The sequence below is a fragment of the Columba livia genome, chromosome 5, assembly GCF_036013475.1.
Source record: "Columba livia isolate bColLiv1 breed racing homer chromosome 5, bColLiv1.pat.W.v2, whole genome shotgun sequence".
Classification (NCBI taxonomy): domain Eukaryota; kingdom Metazoa; phylum Chordata; class Aves; order Columbiformes; family Columbidae; genus Columba; species Columba livia.
This window is the reverse complement of record NC_088606.1, coordinates 29,622,735-29,648,981: the sequence shown is the minus strand read 5'-3', so window position 1 is coordinate 29,648,981 and position 26,247 is coordinate 29,622,735. Positions and strand designations below refer to the sequence as shown.

Below are 26,247 nucleotides of genomic sequence, written 5' to 3'. Positions count from 1 at the left end.
TTGTCTAATTTCAATTTGAACCCTTTTAAATCCCTGACTTCAAAATCCATGATGCTGCAGTAAAAGAGAAAATTGACTCATAGGATGAATGCAATTGAATCAGTTTTGAATTTGCCACATTTTAATGTTGCTGTTGTGCTCTTATTGCCTTATGAAGCAGAATTTCTCTTCTTAACACTATCTGTTAATAAAGTTTACTACACCACTGTGTAAGAGGTCAGCTGGGAATGGGTCTTCAAACGTGCTAACACTGTACATAAAAGAAATATAAGCTGTTCTCTGCCTGGCAGATTCAGTAGACAAGAAGCTGGAAGGAACTAATAAGGGCAGAGGGAACAATGAGATGGCAGCATACATTGTACCATTTTTATTTTGTTTTTCTTTGAATATTTCAGTCCTTTTCCTGAGGCTCTGTTATGAAAGAATTGAGTAGACAATAAGACCGAGGTAACAAGGACACAGACCAAGCTATAGCAAGCAGCCTATCAAAACACATCAGGGGGGATTTCAGAGTGCAAACTTCAGGAAAGCAATTCAGTGGTACTGCCTCAACTTCAGCTTTTATTAATAGATGTGCCTTACTTTTTCTTCCCTGTATAGCCCATGTTCAGTCCTGGTCCTACCTTAAGTGTCCCATCCCTGCACACATCCTCTGGATGAAGGAAATGGACTTTCTTATTTAGTATTTACTCCCTGAGAGCCTAAAAATTCAGTGAAATTTTTTCTTTCAATATATTTGTTAGCTAGAAAGCATTGCTATTTTATAGATAGAAAACAGAAAGACAAAAATGGTCTGACTCAGGAAATCTGGGAACAAATAAGTACATCAGCATTCATTTTTTTAACCTATAAACATTGATTGCTTGAGCATACTTTACAATAGCGAATACATGTAATATTTTTGTCATTATTTTGCAGTAAGAAACATATGCATTACCCCATTTTCATTAATAAAGCCTTCCAAATTATACATCTTCATTGGATCAATATTGACAATTGTTTTGAGCATGCTTCAGATGAATATGGACATAAAACACACACATTATCACAAAGCGGCCTCAGTCTCAGGTGTCCTTCTATTTAATGGGATGAGTAATGTCAGTACAGATGAGTACAAGTCTTTCTTACACCACATCTCCCAAACCATTTAAGTACATTAATGCTTAGACATGAAAAAAAAAAAATTAAAAAAGAAAATAAAAAGACAAGAGTTGCAAGCCAGTCCTGTATCCAGGATATAATTTATTTTTTCAAAATTCAATCAGATGAGTGTAAGGTCCATTTGTATCCAGTTTTAACACCTGCCTGTTCCCGTATGTGCCGTGCTTGACAAGAACACCTGCTTCCATGCATTTGGCATGGGCTGCCAGTTCTTTTTCACACAGAGTCACAAACTGAGAATAAAGTTCCAGCCCCTTTTCTTTTTCAATGTTTGCATGGTACTGCATCTTTCTTCCCTTTGGTTTGCCACCTAGGGTAGCTTGTGGTATAATTAGCACATCGCCTGGTAAATCAATAACAGAAACGTACTCGCCACTTTCATTTTCACTTAGTTTAACATTCAACAGCGTGTTGACTGCAAAGACAAATAAAAGTTACTGTTACTAACATACGTTAAACAGGACCAATATAACATCATAAACCAAGACTTAACAAATATTGCAATGTGTGACAAAATATTTAAGTAAAAGAAACTGATTATTAATGCAACAAAACACAGACAATCTGTAAATACTATTAATCAACTAAGATGACTGAGTATTGTGAAGAATGTGAAGGACATTTACATTATGCCTAAAGAGTTATTTCTGGGAAAAGTGGCTGGCTGTCTGAAATCCTGAAGTTTACTCTAGTTGGACACCCCCTATGGAACTCAGGATCTAATTTGTGACCCTAACTTAATTGCCTGATACTCCAATAGGCAACATTTGCACAACACTACACACTGTAGGAGATCAAACCACCTTCAATGCACTTGGGAGAAGTTTCTGCCCTGACTGTCTTTTCAGTCTGGTTGCTCAGCAGTTTGGTCTCAAGTGAAGTGACGGGTGGGCAGGAAGGTCAGAGGTGCAAACCGTAACATATAAACTTACAAATAGAATTGATACTTTTGCTAGCATAACATTTTCCAATGTTTCTATAAGAAATAAAATCATTTCCTCAAAATTTAATCCAACTCTGTTTAAAGCTGTGAGGATAGTAGTCATGTCTCCAAACCCATACAAGTTTAATGTTGTTTGAAGCAAAAAGAGCTGAGTTGTGATTCAGAAGCCAAAGAAATACCCATTTAAATAGTTTCAAAATATGTTTAAGAAAAAATATTCTATAAGACAGACACTTAAGAAGGATGGTGCTGGATGAATCTCCTAAAAGGAAACAGTATTTCTTCTTCCAGCCTGTTTCATCTGCTACACAGATGAAAAGGTCATTATTCACAGTCATAGAATCATAGAATAGCTTGGGTTGGAAGGGACCTTCAAAGGTCATCTAGTCCAACCCCCTGCAATGAGCAGGGACATCTTCAATTAGATCTGGCTGCTCAGTGCTCCATCCAGCCTGGCCTTGAATGTCTCCAGGGATGGGGCATCTACCACCACCCTGGGCAACCTGTGCCAGTAACACTCTCTTGAAACTCTCACAAGCGCAAAATCAATTCTCATATCATAGCTCTAACTACACCCAAAGATTTCAACCTAGCTTAGCATCACAGAGAGACTGTTCCCTCCAAGAACAAGAGAGACACCCCCAGGAGCTACTCTCAGCATTGTTAATAGCACCTGTGCTTGTGCACTGCCAGGTCTTTCTGCTGCTCCCAGCAGGCAGCCTGAAATACACTATTGTTACACAGCTCTCCGCAAAACCACTAATATCAGCCAGCCACAGAAAAGGGGCACTTTTATCTGGAATATGTGACATCATGGAATTTCCCAGGTGATCCAGTGCTACTGATGGAGGAAAGAAGGGAGAAGAAGTTAAATAAAAGTAAAAAAATAAAACAAGAACAACAAAACCTCAAGCAAAACCAACAGTGAGTGAAGACAGAAATCACTGCCATTTGACCTTATCCACAGCATCTTATCTGTTTTGATGTAAATGTTAAAGTGCATGTGGAAAAGAGGGAAAGAACTGCAGATACTGCTGTTAATCTCTTCCGAACCAGAAAACTGCACTTGAAATGCTTACAATGTATATAGTATCTCTTAAAGGAGATGGGAAGGACACTGTTCAGCTATCCACCCAACTCCCTCTGCTGGCTATAATTTTAAATAGCCTACACATACAGTGAGATCAGTGTTGAAATAATTCTCAGATCAAGCTACAAATTATTTAAAGGCAATTTTCTCTAAATTCAGGTCTGTCCTCAACTGAACCTGTTGCCTGATACATGTAATATATCAAACAGCAGGTGCAGTGCTTTCTCTCTTTGCCAGAATCTTTTCATCATGGGAACTGGTTTTCTAACAGGTTATCACGAGCAGACAGACAGAGCGAGAGGTATGGAGAACTGTCAAAAGAAACAAGACTGACCAAGCTGTTCTTTCAGCCAGGTGACTGATTTGGAATGATGCTGTCTGATGGCTTGTTGATGACTTCTCCAAAGGCTTGCTGCCTTTTCTGCCTCTACTGCTCTTCTTCTTTTCAAACAATACAATAATTTATAAGGATTATATCATACCAATTTTTGGAACAAGATCCTCATCAGCATCTTTGAAGAAGCATATGTAGATAACCAGCCCTCTCTGGATCTATGAAAGATTACAGAAAACTATGTCAATGTTTCTCATTGTCCACCATGTGCACTTATCATTAAAACTTGTATCAAAAATGACAGAACTACACAACAAAAAAAGCTTCCGAGAGTACTTTTAGTTATTTAGTATGGCTTCAGACATCAAGTTTACACACCACACTGTAGAAGCTTGTGAGATATATACTTGTGAGGTATTATCTGCACAGGGCTTCTACGTACAATTAAGCCAATTTATTAGCTCCATGTGAAAACAAAGTTGGTTGGAATGTACAGTGTACAGCATTAACACAGACAAGATGACAAGATGAATTAGTGTGCTTAAATCCAGCATAGCCAATAATTAAAGCTTCTTCCCTATCAAAAATACAGATAAAGTAATTTTCAGTGTGAATTATGAGTTTATTTCCAATTATGAAACATAACAAATACCACAGGACTCATCAGTAAACTGAATTATATTTTGATGTTGAAAGTAATCTGGTACAGGATAGTTCTTAATAAACAGAGTCTGTTAAATAGAAATTTAAATATGATGACCAACAATGAAGAAGTTGTTCAGAATATTACGAAGTTGCTCAAAATATTATTTATCGGTTTGGGTGAAAACTTTTTGGATGAAATGAGTGAAAGGATATGCCACTTCTTCAGCATTCAGAGAGACTACTTGTAAGAACTATCTGAGGGAATAATTAGGAGCAAAAAGCACAAGGAAATTCTTGTGTAGCTTTTCTGCTCTCTTGGTTAGTTCACATGGAATGCGTGTCCAACAGCCTGTGCCTTAGTAAGACAAACTGACTGATAGGCTCTGCAACCAACAGCAATTATGTCTCATGCACAAGTATACCTGAATGGTTTAGCTTCTTCAGGAAATAAAAAGAAGGGTATACAATATCCAAATGCATACAATATCTAAAAAACCCTCACTATAGCTTTGTCAAGAGTAAGTATCTTTATATATTTGTTAGAAGAAAAGTAAATGTCACCTTATGAAATACCACCTAAGAGATGCTAACTAGATTGGGGCAGGAAGGAGTCATTAATATTGATGTTATCAAACAAAAAGAATAAGAAACGTTTATTAAAAATACCTTTTAAAAGTCTTTTCTCTCTTGTCTTTATTTTTCCTTTTTCCTTTTCTTTAAAAGATAAGGTTTTTGGTGAAGAAAGGTTAGCTGTACACATGAGATTTTATCCCTATGTTATTGCAGAGATGAAACAAAACGCTCAAGGCAATGACTGGGAAGAGCTAATGCCTTCTCAACTATTTTCCTAGTGACTAAGTCCTGGAAAAAGAATGCTTTTTGTAGCCAAGACGTCACATGCTGAGAAGTTTCAAAAGCTTCCAATGGGTCCTTTCAAAACTCATTTTGACCAATGCAGAATATTATGCAGGTTCCCAAATGACTGCCTTATTTCATAAACACTGTAAGAAATTAGATGGCCTGAACCTCAAATAACACTCAAATCACCTGTTCCAATAAGGGAGAGAAACACAGGCTGCCAAAAGTTAGAGATCTTTACATGTTTAGCTAAATATTTGTTCCAGAAACAGACCAACATCAGGATATTAATAGAGAATAACAATGCACACATACCTACTAATAAAAATGTTTGTGATAAAATAGGCCAAGCACATTTACATTGTATGTATCTGACCACTGCATTAGAAAGAAGTGACTCTGTGATAAAGCACACATCACAGAAAATCATTCAAGTTCTAAGACTTGTGACAGCGTGTTTTACACAGTCTCACATATGGGAGTAACGGTATTCTGCAAGCAGCTCATTTAAAAAGATTAAAAGGTAAATAAAGTGACATCTGCAAGTCCTAAGGCCAGACAACACAAGATTAAGGAAAAACATTCATTATTTTTCCAGTCTCTCTCATGATTTGATGCCTATTTTTGAATATACTTTTTATCGCAAGATGAGACATACATATTGAAGGAAATCAGTGGGAAAGCAGGTTAAATGAAAAAAAGTTAATTCAGAGACAAGTTAAAGGTGCTAGAGGATGTTTCTATTTATATTGCAGGCTTATGATAGTCTAGAACTTTCAGAGTTGAGAACAATTCAACTGTTTTGTAAATTGAAACCTACAGTTTCCACTGTGACTGAAACCTGTAGCTGACCACTATTTTCAACATGTGTTCAACCATGTTTCAACCTCTTGTTATGTCTTAAATTCATTAGCTTTTTAATTTTCCTAATTGAACACAAGACATAAAATTGAATGCAATTTCAGGAGCTAACCTAATGATAATGTATGTCGGTCCTCTGATCTTATACCCATGTTTCAGACGTCCCAAGACTGGTGCTTGTTGCCAGTGTGAGGAACAGGAATGTGTAAACCTTCTGAAGCAAAGCAAAACATTGCATTGCTGAAGATGCTCTGTAACCTATGCAAGTCTAGTTGACTGCCTTTCAGAGCTATATTTAACGCAGGAAAGCAAACTAACACAAATAAGGTTACAAATTCAACATGCTGACGTGTGAACAGCCACCACAAGGAACTTACGTAGTGACAGGCAGGAGTCGGGCAGGGAAACTGCTCTGTGCGCATTTGCTGTTATCAGTAAAATGCCTACACAAATATACCAGCAAAGCAAGTTACTTTGCAACACTGACATTTATTATACAACTGTCCTATGTAATCAGCAGACCAGGCAACCTCCATGAAGCGTTAAAGCAGCCAGCCCCCAAGGCCACACAGCCAGCCCGAGCAATGCTGCCCTCTACTATTTTTTCCTTTTTTTTTTTTATTTTCAGGAAAATGTAATACAACTGGTTATGAAAATGGAGGCACTTTGTAATCCTCAGGAAGCCAGCTTGTGAAACTAACTTATATAAATTATTCTTTGACATTTCAAGTTCAGATTTGCTACTCCGTGAGAAGATTTCTTTATACTTCATACATTCAGAGATTACATCACCTACCACAGCTCACAGAACAAGCCTGTGCCTGGTACTTTGCAGCTCTTTTTGCTATCTTAACCAGAAGACAAATCAAGGGAACTAAGATAAGGGGGAGACAGTTTTCATTGTATAAATTGAAGGCACTTACACTTTTTAGCTGAATATTAATTTCATGTTTCTTTTCACACATAGTTGTGAAACACACCAAATCTGACCTTATTTCTTCCCTGCATTTAAAAGGATAATGCCTTTTTTCCCTCCTAAGTATTTTACTGTATACATAAACTTTTATGTATGCTATCTAACCAACATTTCTCCGTAAACAAGACATCCCATCCCCAGGAATCCTCAATAGGCCAGAAAAACTCAATTGTGAAAACATAATGAAGAACAGTGATTCCAGATAAAGAACATCCACATGGAAGTTCCTAAAATACCTACAGGGGTCTCTTAAAGCTCAGAGGCTATTCAAAGCCACGTACATAACATGTTATTTATAGTACATCAAAAATTTCTCAAGGTGAGGACCTACTTTTAAGTTGTTATAGATCATCAGGAACACACTGGTTTATGTAAATAATAGTTTATGAGGTTTGTATTTTTTATTTTTGTATTGACATGCATATATAGGAGTAACATTACCAGAAAACGTCAGCAGCAAAGATTCCTCACAATGACCTCTAAAGTAGCCATAATAAATAAACTACGAACGTCCCATAGTTTTTTGCTGCACAGTGACGAGTTCTTGTTACAACAGATTTCTCCTAAAAAGACCCACATATCCGGGAAAGATTCCTGAGTACCCACGACAAATTATTAAGGTTCGCATCTGAAAAAAATCTGCTGCCGAGACTGCCCAAATCTCTTGCAGATTCCTTTAGTGCAACCCATTACTTTCCCAGTGATTTTGGTTAAGCCGTTTAAAACTTCAAATAAGATATATAAACAGCATAACCTCATTGTAATAGAGTTAGTCATGATATTTCTAAACCATAACATATGCCTCTTTTTGGACAGTTTAAAAGACAGCCAGTAAAATGACATGTCTGCTTTTATTTACTAGATCTACAATTACTTCTGAGATTAGCAAGCTAGAAATAGGATATTTTTCCTAAAGTTAATTTATTCTGTGCTGAGCAACTTTCACTTTAATTAACCTTACACTGAGAGGCTAATAATGCAGTACACACAGATGCACTTCAGCCAAACACAGTATCTGTGAGATGACACTGATTTCCTCTGAGCAAAACATTCTGGCTTCCCACATCACGCTGCAGAAACTAGTTCTTACGGTTCCATCTGCCTCTTCCAACCAAGGAGATAAATGTTTTAAGGACAATGTCCAACAAGGGAAAGACCTACAGATTTGTCTAGATTTGTTGAATGAACTCATAAGCCCTTTAAACGTACTGGAATTTTTACTTTGAAAAAGTTATGCAAGTGACTATATTTAGTCCATTCTGTTTTAGCAGTCATTAAGAAGGACAAAAGACAACTGAAAAAACCCAAGAGCTAAATCCTTGTCACCTGCACAGATGAGTCATTCTGGTGTAGGTAACCCATAAACAGCGAAAGCCAGAGCAGGAGGGGACATCCCAAAGGGCAGCCCTGGGCGCTATGGATAGCATGTAATCCAAAGAGTCTGCAGACCTACCGACCTCTCCAGCCACAGGACTGTGGGAGGAAAAAGGGGAAATCACAAAGTTTCCCTCAAGCTATGTGGTAGTCTACATCCTAAATTTCATTGTTGATTAGTGGTCTAATAACAAAAACATAATCAGAACTACACCTGCCATAGTCCCACTGCTCTACCTCCAACCAATGAAGTGCACAGCTGAACCCATCAGCCACATTTGTAGCACCTCTGTGAGAGTGTATTTAAGAAAGGGTATAAAATCCCAAAGAGGGAGCAGCAACTTTAGAGGAAAAAGAGTGCTTTGTGGTGGAGCAGTCACACTCCTGAAGGCACCAGCCAGTGGAGGACCCATGCTGGAGCACAGGGGAAGAATGAGCAGCAGCAAAAAACCACCACACACTGACGCCAGGTGCCCGTGTTGCTCATTCCCTTGCTCAGGGGTCTGAAGTGATAACAAGGGGGAAGGAGAGGGCTCCGGAGTAGAGAACAGACATCGGGTAGAAGGGGTGTCTGAAGTGAAGCTTGGCTTGGGAAAAGCAGACAGGTGTTTTCCCCAAATGTCTAAATATTTGTCTTTTTTCCCAATACCCAAATATTTATCTTAATTGTCAACAAACTAACTTCCCCAAGTCACAGTATCACAGTATGTTTGGGATTGGAAGGGACCTCAAAAGATCATCTAGTCCAATCCCCCTGCTGGAGCAGGACGCCTAGGTGAGGTCGCACAGAACATGTCCAGGCGGGTTTTGAATGTCTCCAGAGAAGGAGACTCCACAACCTCCCTGGGCAGCCTGTTCCAGTGCTCTGTCACCCTCACTGAGAAGAAGTTTTTTCTCAAAATTAAGTGGAACCTCTTGTGTTCCAGCTTGACCCCTTGTCCTGTCATTGTTTGCTACCGAGAAGAGCCTGGCTCCATCCTCATGGCACTCACCCTTTATATATTTATAAACATTAATAAGGTCCCCCCTTAGTCTCCTCTTCTCCAAACTAAAGAGACCCAGCTCCCTCAGCCTTTCTTCATAAGGAAGGTGCTCCACTCCCTTAATCATCTTCGTTGCCCTACGCTGGACCCTCTCCAGCAGTTCCCTGTCCTTCTTGAACTGAGGGGCCCAGAACTGGACACAATATTCCAGATGGGGTCTCACCAGGGCGGAGTAGAGGGGAAGGAGGACCTCTCTCGATCTACTAACCACCCCCCTTGTATTCACCCCAGGATGCCATTGGCCTTCCTGGCCACAAGGGCACAGTGCTGGCTCATGGTCATCCTGTTGTCCACCAGGACCCCCAGGTCCCTTTCCTCTACACTGCTCTCTAATATGTAATTTCCCAACCTATACTGGAACCTGGGGTTGTTCCTGCCCAGATGCAGGACTCTACACTTTCCCTTGTTAAATTTCATTAGGTTATTCCCCGCCCAACTCTCCAGCCTGTCCAGGTCCCGCTGGATGGCAGCACAGCTTTCTGGTGTGTCAGCCACCCCTCCCAGCTTAGTGTCATCAGCAAATTTGCTGATAGTACACTCAATTCCCTCGTCTAAATTGTTAATGAATATATTGAATAATATTGGCCCCAGTACTGACCCCTGAGGCACTCCACTAGATACTGGCCTCCAACCAGACTCCGCACCATTGACTACCACTCTCTGGCTTCTCTCCTTAAGCCAGTTTGCAACCCACCTCACTACTCTATGGTCTAGACCACCCCTCCTCAACTTAGCTGTGAGGATGCTGTGGGAGACTGTGTCAAAGGCTTTACTGAAGTCAAGGTAGACCACATCCACCGCTCTGCCATCGTCCATCCACCTTGTTACATTCTCATAAAAGGCTATGAGGTTGGTCAAGCATGACTTACCCTTGGTAAAGCCATGCTGACTGCCCCTAATAACCCTCTTATCCTTGATATGCCTTGAGATGGCACCAAGGATTAGCTGTTCCATTACTTTCCCAGGGACAGAGGTGAGGCTGACTGGTCTATAATTACCCGGGTCCTCCTTCTTGCCCTTTTTGAAGACTGGAGTTACATTTGCTTTCCTCCAGTCCTCGGGCACCTCTCCCGTTTCCCAAGACTTGGCAAAGATGATGGAGAGTGGTCCAGCAATGACTTCAGCCAGCTCCCTCAGCACCCGCGGATGCATCCCATCTGGACCCATGGATTTATGGATGTCCAGACTATTTAATTGCTCCCTAACCCAGTCCTCATTGACTAAAGCAAACTCCCCCATTGACCTGGCTTCATCCGGGGTCTCAGGGGTACAGGGCTCCCCAGGACAGCCTCCAGCAGAGTAGACAGAGACAAAGAAGGCATTCAGTAATTCTGCCTTCTCTGTATCTTCTGCCACCAGGGCACCCACCCCTTTCATCAGTGGGCCTACATTGCCTCTGGTATTAGTTTTATCTGCTATGTATTTGAAAAAGTTCTTTTTGCTGTCCTTGACCCCTCTCGCCAGCTGTAATTCTAAGGAGGCCTTGGCTATCCCAGCTGCCTTCCTACATCCTCTAATAGCAGCCTTATATTCTTCCCAAGTGGCCAGCCCCTGCTTCCATGACAAGTCAAGTCTGTTTTGCCCCTGATGGTCACTGGTGATTTCTCCGGCTTTGATCCAATTTTCTTGCTCCTGTTTCTGCCCCGGCCGGGTGAACGGCTGGATGGGCTGCGGGCAGCGCCCTCCCCACGCCCGGGCCGCTTCCAGCACAGGCAGCTCCACGGGGAGCGAACCCGAGCACGGACAGACGGCAGCTTTGCAAGGAAGGTACAGACACAACGTCGAACTGGGATCTCCTGAACCTCCCCGGGCGTCACTGCCGGCATCAGTGACCACGCGTGGGGGAAGGACGGCACTTTCCCTCCTGTTATCCCCAGAGAACCCTCTTCAGAAGCGGACGCACCACAACCCATCGCGGGACCCCCTCACCCCGCTCCCTGTCCCCGCCGCGGCTTGCGCGCAGGAGCGTTTTCCCGCGCCCGGCCCGGAGCGGCCCAGCGCCTCTGGCCCTCGCCCCGCGGGGGAAGAACGGGCGATCCCGCGGGGGGCGGCCCGCGGCAGACGGTACCTCCACCCACTCGGCCTCGGAGCCGCGCTCGGGCGGCTTCACCTGCAGCCGGGCGGACACGCACTGCTGCAGTAGGGCCCGAGCCAGCGCCGGCCGCGCCGCCGCCATGGCGGGCCCACTCGGTTCGCAGGCGGCCCGGCCCCGGCCGGGGTAACGCCTTTCCGCCGCCGCAGGCTGCTGGCAGCCGTGCCCCATTGGGCGAAGGGACCCGTCCCCGGGAGCCCGCGGGTCGCAGGCTGCAATGGCAGGTGGGGCGGGGATAGGAGAGGGGGCGCCGGCCCGGCCGCCCTGCGGGGGAGTCACGGGCACGACGACCGGGGCCGTGGGGTCTGCGGGATGGCAGTGGCTTTGCTTTGCAGGTATCTAGAAACGACCTGTTTGACATACAAGCAATAGAGAAAATCACCCGGTACTGTATAACATACTGTATACCTTTTGCAGAAGGTAAAATAGGGCTTGTGATGTGTCAGGGACTTCTAAGGAGTGAGGATACAAGCTTTAGAAGGGGATAAACCAAGTATTTTTACGGTCCAACTTACTACAGCTACCAAGGAGTCATGTTTTTGATTTTTTTTTTTATATGAAAGATGAAAAATCTGCATGTTGCATGCTTAGGTTAAGAATAGTATTTGTGTAGTTTCTGCATGGAAATGAAAGGCAAATATCTGAATATTGTTTGTCACTTCTTTAAAAGTAAGTGATGTTCCTGTTTCAGGTGACTGAGGCGAACCTATCAAATGGGAGCACTTCAGTTCTGCTGTGGAGCAGAGGAAACAGACAGGAATGCAGTTAAAGGGGATCTGGATAGCTAGGGAGCAAAATCATGATCTGAAAAAAAAAGAAGTGCATAGTTCTGAATTGAGCTTCCATGCCTAATGGGAAGAGTTGAAGTACTGTAACTGTTTCTTTCAGGCTTTTGGCTACATACCCTGATGTTCATCATACAGCTCCTACGTTTGAAGAGTTGTGCCTTCCTCCCATCAGTGAATTCTGACAGATACCAATTTTCAATAATATTGGCAGCAAACTCAGGATAGAGCGAATTCGGTCTCTCTTGGAATTCATTTTGAGGCTGAAGATCTTGTTTTTACCAATTTTTTTTTCTTAATAAGATGTAATACATAAAATGTGAGTAAGAAGGCAAATTTTATTGCCTGGCTTCAGTCACAGAGTAAGATTACTGAAGTTATCTGTTGCACAGTAAGGGGCAATATGCACTCATTAATAGCCTGTGTTACACATAGGGATACATTCGGCTTCTGTCCTTTTAAAGCAACATTCTCTTGCATGCGTGTTCAGTGGGGTTGCTCTTCACAAAGCAAACCTTTATGAAAGAAGAAGAAATCACACTAGGTGGTTAGTGCATAAACTAGCTCATTTTTGCTAGCTGTAGGGTATTGTTAAGTATGAACTGGTTTTGTTTAAACACAGCTAATGTTATTTAAAATACCTTCTGTTTTTTACTCTAAAGCTGTATCCCCGTACTTATTAGGAAGTGTTTAATGAGGTAGAAATACATTTAAAGTGAGCAGGTTTCCATATATGTGATATAAATGGAAAATGGATTATACTACAGTGTGGGCAAATTATGTAAGCAGATTATAAAGGGATATTAATATACAAGGATACTGATTGTTGTGCTACCATTAGTTATGCCAGGATTTGATGGGGAGCATTTACTTACACGCAAGTTTCAACACAAATGCCTTTGAAACAGTGTGTAGAGAAATTAGTATGACATCATTGTTTATTTTTGGATGCTTGGTGTAATTATGTCATATTTTCCTTGGGAAGCCAAATTCATTTTGTTGTATTGCATCTTGCATTTCTTCAGTCTTATTGGGCCGTAGTTAGGTTAAGGGCCTTTGCATGCCAAAGAACAATAGTAAGTTCCGTGGTTAAATTTTAGATGAGAGTTTGGATTTGATTGTGGGTTTTGTATAGGAAAGAACCTCCTGACCTCTAAAGAATATTTACATACATAAAATAGATTGATGATTTTATCAGTTATTATACGAAGACATTTTGCTGCGTATTCTGGATTTGACACCTGTCCCAGAATATACCTTGTGTCTTCTCTGCTGCTTGTCCCTGAAGCAGAGAGTAAGTATTTTGAGGCTGGTATCCAGAAGACATTTCTGGTTATTTTCACCTCAGTTCTCTTTCAAAGGGGCAGATGACAGTATGAACTATTTCTCACAAATTTCAGTGGAGATGCGTTTTTCCATACCCCTTCTGTGAATGGTCATGCATATTTCATATATGTTTAATGGAATGAATCCTTTTGTGAAGAGGAGGGGTGGGTTCTGGGAGCTCTGCCTCTGTGGGTACTTGGCTTTGTCCTGTTTGATTATCAGAGGATGAAATGCTAGAGATCTTTTAGTACCAAAATGATCTCAAATGGTCTTGAATTCTTCCCTAGGGATGATTATTTTTGTTAGTAATAAGTTTGGTGTTGCATACCATTTTGCAGGGGCAGTAGCTGACTGGAACTCTGAAGGGACAAAATGCATCTTAGATTTTATGCCTTTGTCTGTGGTGTCTGAAACCATCATCGAAAGTCTTTCAAGCAGCTATCACGTCAACAGAGTGCCCCTAGGTAACATAATCTGTTTTGAAGAGAAACTATACAAAGCTGCAGTGGCACTTAGATAGCAAAGATACAAAATAGGTTGCTGGTAAGGATTATATCTTGGTAGAACTACCTTTTGTGGGACAGGCATAGCTGAAAGGCTGCAGAGTGTCAAGGGAAGAATTAGATCCAAACATTGTACTTTCTCCATTGTCCAGTGTGGAACTCTCTCTTCCCATACATACAGAGATTAAAAAAGCCAAGTAGCAGGGCACATAAAAGGAAAGAAAGAGCACTTAGTTAAATCACTTAGAAACATTTAGTAAATAATCACAGGTGGATGCCACTACTGCTGTGAAGGGTGAGCCAGAACTGATGGGCTCCGCTGTGCTAGCTAGTAGAGGTTGCTCTTAGCAGACTCTTTCATCATCAGAGATGGCTTGGAAAGTGGAATTTGTAGCAATGAATTGCAAATTTCCATCATGAGATAAAGAAAATGCTACAAGATACTTGGTAAACTGGGATTGGTGTTTAAATAAAGTACATTTTTAAATTTGGTCATGCTGAAACAACAGTTCAGTCATCAAAGAAAGGAAAAAGATAGGCAATATCTTTAGCTTAAGATGTTTAAACTGCCACAAGACAGCTCAGAATTTTTGGTTTTGAAGTAATGTTTACAATCTTGCCTCCTGAATTGAATCAAGTCCTTTGCTTTCTGTTGGACTATGACCCTTTTTTCTTCCCTTTTGCTCCCAGTTTACTTATTTTGCTTCTCTTTCTGAGCTACTTAGGCTACTCATGCCTAAGTAATGAGCTATCTCGCTCTTTGGTGATTCTTTTTTTCTATTTTGTAGCCTGTTTCTCAGTCTAGTTCAAGATCCAATTAAGCTTTCTTCTTTCTACATCTCCAGAATTGCTAACTGAAATGCTGATTAGCTGTGAGAGAGGAGATGTCGCTGAACAGTGATGTGGGTATAGAGATGATTAAGTGGTGTTATTAGAATATTTTTATTGTTTAAGTAGCAGACACATTATGATGGCTGTATTTACTTCTGACTTCTTTCTTATGTAAAGTGCTGTCCAGATATTAAGGTGAGGAGTATGACTGCCTCCCAGCCATCCTCCACCTTCCTCCAGAGGTATTCAAATAGGGAGGTGGAGAGAGGGCATGAAGAATTTTACCAGTCAAGCAGCAGAAATGAGATGGAATAGCAGTCATGTCACTCAAAGACCACAAATATTGCACAATGCCTGTGTAAAGCGACGAGAAATAGTTCTTCCAGAGAGGATGTGGGGTGAAGACCGTTATCAGTTTTGTCTTCCAAACAGACCCCAGATCTGTTTAGCTTTCAAAAGAAGCATTGCAGACTTCTGGGGGAAGATGATTTAAAGGAAGAGATGGCACTGGGATTTTTATCTTTCTGGTTTGCACCATAGCTCTCAGAAAAATCGTGATTTCTTCAGCCCCAGTTTTGTAGCTTGACAGTGGGTGCACCTCTTTAGTTCTTCCAGCAGAGCCAATTTACTGTCCCCACCAATGTCAGAATTGTTGCCAGGGAAGGTTGTTATTCCTGTTGTGGAAGAGCAATCCTGTGATTTGAGTAGTTGATTTCATGCATGTTTAAAGTACACAGCAAATATTAAATACACTATATAAAGTAGATTAGTGTTTTGTTTAGTTCTTCATACAATTACAAAACAGATACTGAAATGTGCTAAATTAGAGTAATCAAAAGTTAATTAAATTTCTGAACAAAATAACAGACTCTGTGTGAAGGCTGTGTCAGGTACGATTACAGCTTTTTTAAGTGAGAAGCAGAAATCTGAGAGCTCTATTGGAAAAAAAAGGTAGCCAGATAAAGGCATGCAATCTGCTTGCTTACTATGATTGCCTAAAGGAAGTAAGAATACTATTAATCACAGTTTCTTTCTCTAGAGCTGTGAGGCATGTTCATTTGCCTGTGACATTTAAGTACTGTATTTTTTTTCCTGCTTGGGTGTCTCCACCAAACCTTTGTCTGCATGACTGACAGATGTTGAAGTTTAAAGGACTTCTGTGCCCTGCTCCAATGAAACCAACAGGGCAGTGGGAGTACATAACTTACATATGGTACATACCTGGAGTATGTACCATAGGGTCTCATTGTAACACCTCATACTGGCTAGGAACAACACAGGGGTTTTTGTTTGTTTTTCATATACCTGAGCTAATCTAATAAGCTACATCCTGAATCTTTCTTGTGTGGAGCCAACCTTGCGTTTGACCACAACACTCTCAATTCTGGAATTCAGAGGGAGTGTGTACAGAGCCACATAACTGACTCCAGAAGGAGTCTCTGAAGGTCAGCAGTTTTTTGCTCTGGTTTAGGAATGGTGGTGCCAGATCCAGGCTGATCCCCATAGGTATATTGAAATGCCTTTCTACTTGGCTTCCCCAGGCTCATGAGTTTGGGGTCCAGGTTCTAGACAGCAGGACCATGTGGATACAACTTGGATATAGGACAGTAACTGAAGCAGTGGTGAGGGAAAAAGCACCCACCTAGTTAGTAAAAGCCAAAATGCATAGTCAGAGGGACTGGAGCAAATAGGGTGTAGTTAGTGCGCTGAATATGAATCTGCAGCTGTCCAGGCTGTTTGCCCTCCCTGAGCAAGCTCTGTGTTCATGCTCAGGCCAGCTTTGATCAGTGAAGCTCAGCTTCAGCTTCTTATGCCACACTTGGAGCTGCTGACACGTCTGTGCTGCACACATCAGTGCAAAGCTTGACGCTGGTCAAGCGTCAAGGTGTGAGGTGGCGGTTCTGCTTTGTCACTGAGCTGCAGGTGGCTGCTGCAAACCTGGCTCCTCCGCACGTGGGAATTAGTGAGAGCTGGTCCTGTTGCAGGCACTGTGGAGCACAGGTCCTATGTTCTTCATGTCCTCCTTTCAGGGTTGATTTGGTGCAGACCTGGGGTCACCACACCAATGCTTGTGCTGTACTCTGCAACTTCTGTATTACTGGTCTCTCTTATGCTGGATTGTGCCCTGTACCTCTGTCAAGTAAAGGAATTAAAATCTGTTCTCTTCACCAGGTATTGCTGCACGACTGCTCTTTTCGCCTCATAAATGCTTTTGCAATAGCAATTAATACTACAGAAGTGTGGTTTTGTTGGTTAATGCCATTTCTTTCATTTTCAGTGAGTAATTTTGATGGTATAGTGAGGACATTGCTATAGACAGAAGTGCATCAATACCTTCTAAGAGCTGGAACTTGAGCTCTCTGTGTTTTCAGTAGATGTCATATGTAAAATTCTTAGAGTATTGGCATAAAGCCTCATTATTTAAAAAAGTACATAGATTGAGATGTGACTCTTTCTGCTCCTTTCACAAACAGTATGAAAGATCATTTATTGTTCTCTGCGTACCTGGAGGACTTCTTGCTTCCAGTTACTGTTAAATGCAGGCATAATCAGGCTGCATTTCATGTTTTTTTTTACATTTGTGTAGATGACTTTAAAAATAAAAATCTTACCACAGCTTCAGGCCAAAAGCTTTCTCCTTGAACCACAGCTCCTATCCTTTCTTTGTTTTTCCCGCAGGCATACTGATCCTTAGCTACTCAGGAAAGCTTGTACACAAATGATAGGTCATTAGGAAATTCTCTGAATAGTAAACCTCTGAAGTCATCCCAAGTGCTGTTTGCCATGCATCGTGATAAAACTGGGTGAGTTTGAGGAGGCACTAATTGCATGCTTGGTCTGTCAGTTATCGCCTGCTGGAGCTCTTGTTCCCGGCACACAGCAACGTCTTTGGCAGCATCCTTCAACAAGATTGCTGGAGCTCAATGAGCCAAGCAGGGTTGACAGATTTGGGCATTTTATTCCTTTCGATGTAAGATCATAGTGTTAAAACTCAAATGGGTATCTTGCTTTGGCATAACACAGCATCCTATACAAATACAGTAATGTTGATCTACGGGCTTTTCTTAAGATTGTATTTTGGGAACTTATCCCCTTAGAACAATAGTGACTGTAGGACTCCCATTTACCATCAGCTTTTAGTTTTTGATGGTTTGTTTCTGTTAATACAATAGGATATATATAATCCTTTCATGATTTTAACCAACTTAAATAGCAGTTGATCTTGTTTCCCCTCAGGTCTTGTGGGGAAAAAAGCAGATGTTTAATACAGTGAGCTAAATAATAGAAGACTGTAAATTCTAATGAATATTCATGGAGTCAAATAAGATAATGGACCATGTGTCAAAAAATGATATGGTTTCCTGCTATGACTTCCAGTATGGGTTAACATGTTTCAAACAGCTTCCAGTGTCAAGAATGGCTCTTTAATATTTAATTTTCACACTTTTTTAAACCTCAGATTTTTTTAATGCATGTTTCTGAAGTCATTTGGGGTGATACTAATTCTTTATCATTTGATACCTCAGAAGTACTGCAATGATGACAAGGAGATTCTTCACGTAATCTTTGTTTTTGTTTTTGTTTTTTTTTTAAAGCTGCCAAACAGTCAGAGTTTTTTTCTTTTACTATAGATGCTAAATAGCTGCTACAGTGTGGAAGTAAAACACTTTATCTTCAATATTTGATGTTCTAACAGAATACAAAAATATTGGGTATAACTTTTCCTGAAAGAGTTTTTTATTTCACAGATAATTCTTGGAACTGCTGGAGCCTTAGATTTTTATGAATAACTTGGTAGAACAATTACTCTGTAACTTGGGATATGTTAATATCACTTACAGCTATTTAATCTTTCCCTAGATCATCTGGAAAAAAAAAGAATTGCATCTTTGTAGTGACAGTCTGAATGAAGGTCATGCCCGGGTTGAAAAAAACTTCATTTTGGTGCTCACAAAAAAATTGCAGCACAAATATGAGGTGTTTTAGCTCGCGTTACAGAAAACATGGATTTAACTAATGCACTCTTGAGCTTAGAGAATGGCTCAGCTCACCTTCAGGTGAACCTCTATGCTACATCTGTACTAGGAAGTTAATAAATTGCAGGAAATATTCTTAGACACTGCAACTCATCTTTACTTTTCACAGTTCCTGACATACTTTTGGCCAGGGCTAACACACTAAAAAAAATTTTGGTCCTGGTTCAGCAGTTAAGATGGGCCAGGACCCATTCTCAAGACACAGGTTGCATGACACAACCCTGCTTTGCAAACCCTCTTTCTCTAATGACTTCTTTCTCCAATGAAGTTCTAAGTGTGAGCTACTAAGCCAAGTTCTGAATTCAACTATCAATAGTCCTTCTGTTTTCTGTAATACTATAATATTTCATCATGTTTTATTAAATTGGTATTTTAGGAGGTACAATGCAGTCCTATAGTGGCAGTAATTATAAGAATGTAAATTGCACTTATTTCTGTGATAGAGTTGGTTTTTAGACCTTAGTTTCAAGATCCATTGGCCAAGAGCTTTCATGAAGAATTTTCTAGAAAACTATTAATACCTTCCTCAACCAATTACTATGAGAAACCTAGTTACTTTGCTGTAGGGAGCCATGAACTCAGCGCCTCTTCTCTTCATGCCCAGGGAGCTGGGATGGAAAAGCAAAGATAAATTCTCTGAATCAAGAGGAAGTTGCTCAGCTTCAAAGGTGCTCTGACATAGGCTGTGCTTTCCTTGGTCTAGACTTCCTCTACAGGAGAAAATAGGCAAGTTGTAAACATGCCTATTTTTGCTCTCTGTGCTAGGAGCATCAGTTGGCTCTGTTTTGCCTAAAGGAGCCTGCTGTTTGATATTAGAGGATGTTAGCCTAATCAAAAATACGAGGTACTGTCCCTTTTTTAGGGGGGTAGGGGGGATGTGTGTGTGTGTGTGTGTGTAAATCAGTAATAGTAACGCTTCAGCATAGGACATTAGAACTCTGGGAACTCCAGAGTATATTCCTGGACCTACCTCTGGCTCAATGTAAAACTCTGCAGAAGAGTTACTTTCCTTCACAGCTGAGGATTAACCAGAGAATTGTGTTCCAGTAATCAGCTGCTCTGGCTCCACAGTGCTGGATTGCCTCCCAGTTTTACATGATTGTGCTTCAAACAGGGTGTGCAGACACAAGAAGTGTTCTTGGGTCACATTTATTTTCAGCTGAGATTTGTCCTTGCATACTGAAACGCTCTGGAGCAGGTTGCTGCTGGCCTAATTGGGTAAGTGGTCCATATACACCCCAAGGGCATTGGTGCCCTTCTGAAATACCTTGTGCTGCTGGTGTTCTGGGAATTATGAGATAAATATTGAATGGCCATGGAGCAGAACTGAACTGTTTTGGTACATGAACCAGATTTTAAAAGTAATTACCAAACACTAAAACCACGAGAAGTTGATGTAATGTCTCAATCAGCCCCATTGGTTAAATAAGATTAATTTGCTATATAGAACTCATTTAGGTTCAAGGTTCTGATGTTAACAAAAATGCTTCCTGTAAAGCATAAGCTCATTACTGAGAAAAATGAAGAGTATAATTAAAATTATTTCAGAAGCTGAAACTATGACTGAATGCCATTATGACTCAGGCCAGTGGTGTCAAGTGGTTTATGGAAGCTTTTAGGACAGTGGCGATCTTTTTTATTCTGTATTTGTACAATATCTAATACAATAGGCTTTTCCTGCCTGTGGGACTTTTATCATTGCAATTTATCTTCATTACTGGGGGAAAAAAAAAAAAGAGGAAAAAAGAAAGAAAGAAAATGACAGTCTTCCTTCAATGTTTGTAAAATATATGACAAATATTAGGAATACTTTTTTTAAAAAAGAAAATCTTTGTTTTTCCCTTTTCAAGTATGGAAATAGTGTTAATTGGAATAATTTCCATTCATGCAAGGAATATCTATATATGAGGTACCTAAGAAAAAATTATATGGCTTTATTACCAAAGGGCATATTCAACAAAATATATCTCTTCATTTTCTGTACCACTTGCTTGGGGCTGGAAAAATTGCTGTAATATCAGCTGCATCTTCACTGTGATGTGACTGCTATTATAGTAAGCAATATTAACCTGAAGAACTTGATGACTGACTTGAGAAGAAACTAGTGATAATTTAAATAAGATTTTAATATTTTCTTGACTGTGAAGGACTGCACTGATTAAAATGTCCATGCAAAAGCAATATACAAACTAAACTGGGCTCAATTCTGCCAGATCTTTCTCATTTAGCAAAACAGAACTAAAGGAGACAACTTAATTTCTTTCTCAGTTTAAGGTTTGGCAAAGTATTCATGTAGGATGAAGCTACTTCTGTGGTCTTATTTTTATTGTAAATATTAATACACATTATAAAAATGAATACATTAATACTGTTTCTTAAGTGTTTTCATTGTGCTTGTTAACATGTTATCGTTTCAATTATTGCCATATGTAATGAAAAAATTTTGCTTCTTAAGGCGATATTCCATATGAAAACACAGGTAAACCTCACTTGTTTTGTATGGATATTTGAAATCAGAATCTCTTAAAATCTCTTGGGCCAAATTTACTTTGCAATAAGTGGGCATAACTGCCTTGATATCAGTGATGTCAGCCTTGGTAACTAAGCCTAGCAGAAAAAAGACGTAAGAAGAGAAATTCTAATGAATGACAGAGAGGCAATACCGCGACCCTTTCCTCTTACACGCCTGCAGTTGTTTTCTCCTCTAATGCTTTTGAAATTCCCTACTTACGTGTTTTTGAGGTGTGCCTTACTGACACAGCTGGAGCCTGTTACCCCCAGGTACGACTCTGAGCCCACATGCACGAGCTCTGCCAAGCCCACGCTGGTCTGCGCGGGGCCAGATCGCATCTCTCGGCATTAAGTAAAGCACCCTGGAAGCTGCTTTAACCTACATGAGGAGCATAGCAAAGATAAGGCAAAGAAGTCACACTGGTAGGCGTTTTGGCTTGGTTTATATTGCAGCCTGATCTATTTTGTCAGCCCCACAGGAGAATGACAGTCTAGCAAGAGCCGGGAGAGCAGCTCTGGCTTGGTCTCAGAGGTGGCAGCCACCAGGGTGCCCGGCTTAGCTGAGACACAAGCCCAGCCTGCCCCAGGCTGGGAACCAGGGCCCAGCAGTGCAGCTCCCTGCACCAGCAGCTGCTGGGAAGGAAGAGCACGGGAACTCACACAGGATTAACACTGTTTTTCAAGCTAGGCTTAGCGTTTAAAAAGCTTGGCAATGACTGGGCCGGTTTAAGATAGCATGGAATAAAAGGAACATGATGACCCCAGGTGTCCTCCCTGCTCTCCAGCAGTCTGAGGCTTGGATAGAAGCAGAGTCTGTAACTTTTAAATGGAAATCATAACGAAAATTCTCCTGGCTTTTCCAGAGGTGCCACAGCTTCCATAACTCTTTTTTAGGGCATTATATCTTATTTTAGTATATAACAATACATGGCAGATTATCTCGTAATTTAATGTATTCCTCTGTATTTATTAATCAAACAACATCAGCCTCATTGTCTATTGCATGAGCTTTGGTAAGTGGCCTAAAATTAACTACCTTTGACTTCTTTGCTTCATGAACCAAGTAATTATCACTATGTGGACAAAAAAAAAAAGACAAAAAGCAACTTTTTAACCTTCTTTATGTTAAACGTGCCAGGGCAGCCCAGCCAGGGACAGAAACACCATTGGTGACCCCATGCCACGCACACTCACCCTGGTGCGCTATGGTGCACCTCTGCTGCCAAAGATGATGGGCCCAGCCATAAAGCTAAAACAACCCCTTAGTTCTGAAAAGCATTTCTTCCATACAATTTCTAGTTTAAATTGTGACCAAAATGAATGGCTCATATGATCAAGCAGTGTGTCCTTAATTTACTATATTGCTAATATCGTAAATAGGAATGGAAACGCAGGGCCCCATGAGCCTTGAAAGCTTACAGTCTTGATAATTTACTTTTTTTGAAGCTGTTTACTTCCTATTGCACTCAAATCAACCTAATTATCTACCAAGTCATTTTTCAAATGTTAATTAATTTTAAAAATTTGGAGTCATTTGGCAACAAATCTCTCCTTGCTGTACCTGGATACCCTTAATTGATTTTGGGTGGAGAAAGAATACAGTTAAACGCAAGACAATCTAATTTCAGACAAAAATCAATTGTATTTTTATCATGTACGCATTCAGGCTGAATAGCAATTTAAAGTCTTTGAAACGTTTTCGTACACTTACTTAAAGAAAACGTTATCAATTTACATTAAAATTAAATACTGTGTTTTTAATTTTTTTGAGCTATTGAAAAGTCCAGAGTGGAATTTTCTGAAAGATGCAGAGATTGCCTGTAGTTTCCATAAAGACACAGGTCTGGCAGTAAAATCTTTGTTAATTTTTGGTTGCATTTTCCTAGACTCTTATTTTAGCACTGTATGTGGACGGAAATGTCAGGCAAACAACTTAGACCAATACTTTGAAATGTTAAAATTTAAATAGCCAAAAGCAATTATGAGAAGTATATAATCCATAAAACTGTCTTTACAATTAGTAGAGATCATGGAACACTACTCAAACTGTAATCAACGTATTCCACTAGTAACATTATTTTGAAGATGTCTGGTTTCTTCCTGAGAACATTTGAGCCCTTTCTAATGGCCAAATTCTACTTTTCATATTCACAGTCAATACAACATACTGCCATATTAGCTCTCCTACTATTACCATTCCAGCTCTAAAAGAAATTATTAAAAATATTAAGAATTGTTCCTCCTTAGATGACAGTATGGAAAACTCCTTCAGCTTACTTTTCTAAAAATGGATTTTGTGCTAGATCAGCTTTACAAAAACACAAACACACAAAAACATGTTTAAGGGTTGTTCCAGTTGGTGTTAGAGCTATTCTTAGAACCAGAGAGTATATGATGGGACTTATTTGCCATTTTCTTTGTGTAGACTTTGAAGTGATGGGTATCTAAACTGTATGCCTACCAGTGATCTTGCATTACCAATTTAATTTCTGTGAGCTGCACAGTATTTTGCACTTTAACACTGCCTCCAACTGTTCCAAGGTAGGAAAACCAATTATGCAAATTTATTGCAAGGCAAAAAGTAACATGGTTTCCTGAGTCAGTGAAAAAAGGGCCCTGGAGGTAGATCTATATCACAGTTTCAATATGAAGTGGCTCATTGGTTTTCACTGTTTTGCATTTTGGCGCGGCAGTAGGGTGAATTATTGGGAAACTATTTCACCTCTTCAGGTGTTTGTGCTATCTGTGCAAAATACCCTCATGTGGGTACGACAAAAATGAGAAGTTGAGTAAAAATCACTTCAAGAGTAGCAAAAAAATAAGTTATTTTTATAATAGTAATTTTTGTGTAGTAGCTGAGCACTGGAATAAGCCTTTGAAAACTGTGTTTTTTAGCAAAATGCTTGATTAGCGCTTCTAATAATACAAGTGAAAAAAAACCCCAAAAAAACAACATCTAAAGTGGTGGTTTAAATTCCACTCAAAGAGAGGAAATGTTTATTATAATCAGGCTTTAAACTGATGCAAAATCCTCTGATTCATTACCTGTCACAACAGCTACCAACAAAGGACACTATGTATCCTGTATTTTATCTTTGAAAACTAACGGCCTGAAACTGCCAAGATCTGAATTACTTCTGTAATACCACTCAGATGAATAAGGACTATTCATGAAATTGTCACGAGCAAATAATGTCAAACTGATTTAATTTTCTTCCACAACATAGATACAAACCTCGTAGGTGGGGGAAGCAGCTGATGTGTGTCTTAAAGCTTTAAACAAATCCCACTTGACTTAAGGAACAGAAACACGTTTTTGATGAAGGCTCTACGGAGTAGGTGTAAGCTTGTTGGAAAACAAAAACTGTAACCAGAGCAATTATTAGTGCTTCAATGTTAGCAGTATTAAAAAAACAAACCAAAACAACAAAACATAAAAACCCCAAACAAACCAACAAAAAACCCCAGTCAACCAGGTGGCATCTGTCACGGCTACAGGTCTCATTATTCTTTTAATTAAGGACCCAAATGATGAAATGGAACATATTTATTATATTTGCAGAGGATACAAACCAAGCTCCTGGGCAACCATGTTGTGTGCCAAGATGCCAACGGCACTGACGAGTTGAAGGAGCCCCGCAAACGACATTCAGCAGGGCAAGCACAACACTATAAGAACAACCCCGAACCGATTTGTAGTGCGTGTGGTCACCCAGTATTTTCTCCTTGGCCCGGTTTTCGCACTCGCCGGGCAGAGAGCTGCTCGTCCGCGCTGCTGCTGCGCAGCGCCCCCGCTCGGCGCTGCACCCGGGAAGGCCTCGCTCTGTCTCACGGAGGCTGGGAGCAGCAGCAGCTCCCAGCGAAAAATCCTCCACCTTCAGCAAGCTCTCCTTGTCCCCGGCGCCCGCTGGGCCGCTCCAGGCCCGCCGCCGGGACGCTGGGCCTCCAGGGCTGGGCTGGGACCGCGACACCGGCCGAGGAGGAGTGGCCCGGCCCGGCGCAGCGCAGGGGGCGGGCCGCGGCGCGGCGAGACGGCGCCATCTCAGCGCGCCCGGGGCGGGGGCAGTGGCGGGCATGGGGGCTCCTGCCTGGCGCTGTTTGCTGCGCGCCGCCCGGCTCCCTGCCGGCGGGACGGCTCTAGCGGCGCCGCGGCGCGTTCCAGGCTGCGGGCCTCCCGCCTGCAACGCGCTGTTTGCCCACTCCGCGGTGAGTGAAGTGTGAGCGCTTCGCCGTGCGCCGGGTCGGCGCCGGAGCGGGAGGGGTGCGGGACGGCCGAGCCTGCCGACCGCGGAGGGTCGGGCTGTCTGTGTGCCGGGGCGAGACTGCGGGGGGTGGGAGGTGCTGGGGTGCCCTGTCTCCTGGCTCGGCCGGTTCAGCGCCCGCTCCGCGCTGCGGGGATGCGGTCGCTGCGGGGCGGCAGCGGCGCGGGGCGGCCTGGGGCAGCGGGTGTGGGGCTACCGGGTGGCGGGCGGGACGCTGCCTGTCGAGATGCAGGCTTGTCTCTGCCCCTGCGTCCTGCGGAGAAGCGCCGTCGTGTGCCTTTTGCTCCGACATAACAGCTCCGCGGGATTTGCTCCGGCGAACCGGCGCTGGTACAGGTGCCTCTCCCAGGACTGAGGGGAGGGCCGGGCCCCGGGAACCTGCCGGTGCTGCCGCGGCACCGGGCTGCGCTCCCTGCTGTGTGTGTTGTGCTGAAACAGCTGGAACCTGAAAAGATCACTGGGTCTGGCCTGTTTTTTAAAGCTTCCCACCCCCGTGGTATTTTGGTTTATTTTAACACAAGCCCTCATTCTCTTTTAAGGATTAAGGTCGATCATATTTAACTGTCTAAACAAAATGTGCACGGGGGTTACTTTGACGTAGGCCCTGTTCCTGCC

At 41.7% G+C, this 26,247-nt stretch overlaps 2 protein-coding genes across 16 annotated transcripts in view; one reads left to right on the top strand and one right to left on the bottom strand.

Moving 5' to 3' along the window:
* Window positions 1-1,057: 1,057 nt before the first annotated feature.
* On the bottom strand, window positions 1,058-11,600 carry DTD2 (D-aminoacyl-tRNA deacylase 2). Of its 2 annotated transcripts, none has more exons than XM_065064115.1 (3): window positions 11,354-11,600; window positions 3,677-3,746; window positions 1,058-1,576 (listed from the first exon to the last, which is right to left on the bottom strand). In XM_065064115.1, the coding sequence occupies exons 1-3, from the start codon at window positions 11,546-11,548 to the stop codon at window positions 1,251-1,253; spliced, it is 591 nt and encodes a 196-aa protein (XP_064920187.1). In that variant the 5' UTR covers window positions 11,549-11,600; the 3' UTR covers window positions 1,058-1,250. The 2 variants fall into 2 exon arrangements, with proteins under 2 accessions (XP_064920187.1, XP_064920188.1); XM_065064116.1 differs by having other exon boundaries at window positions 11,396-11,534.
* Window positions 11,599-26,247, top strand: part of NUBPL (NUBP iron-sulfur cluster assembly factor, mitochondrial) — a 160,575-nt gene continuing 145,926 nt past the window's right edge. For 2 of the 14 annotated variants that reach the window (XM_065064109.1, XM_065064108.1), the window contains exon 1: window positions 21,247-25,576. In XM_065064109.1, the coding sequence (XP_064920181.1) occupies window positions 25,445-25,576 (132 nt within the window). In that variant the 5' untranslated portion in view covers window positions 21,247-25,444. Of the gene's footprint in view, window positions 11,713-21,205; window positions 25,577-25,819; window positions 25,969-26,247 lie in introns of those variants that run through there. The other 12 variants (XM_065064114.1, XM_065064112.1, XM_065064111.1 and 9 more) reach the window with 11 other exon arrangements.

Bases quoted from the DNA above. Each gene is read 5' to 3' on its own strand.
- DTD2 (XM_065064115.1), bottom strand. From the start codon at position 11,548: ATGGGGCACGGCTGCCAGCAGCCTGCGGCGGCGGAAAGGCGTTACCCC. The intron at 3,747-11,353 runs GTACCGTCTGCC...AATCTTTCATAG, and splicing joins CCGAGGCCGAGTGGGTGGAG to ATCCAGAGAGGGCTGGTTAT. The intron at 1,577-3,676 runs GTATGATATAAT...TTGTCTTTGCAG, and splicing joins GGATCTTGTTCCAAAAATTG to TCAACACGCTGTTGAATGTT.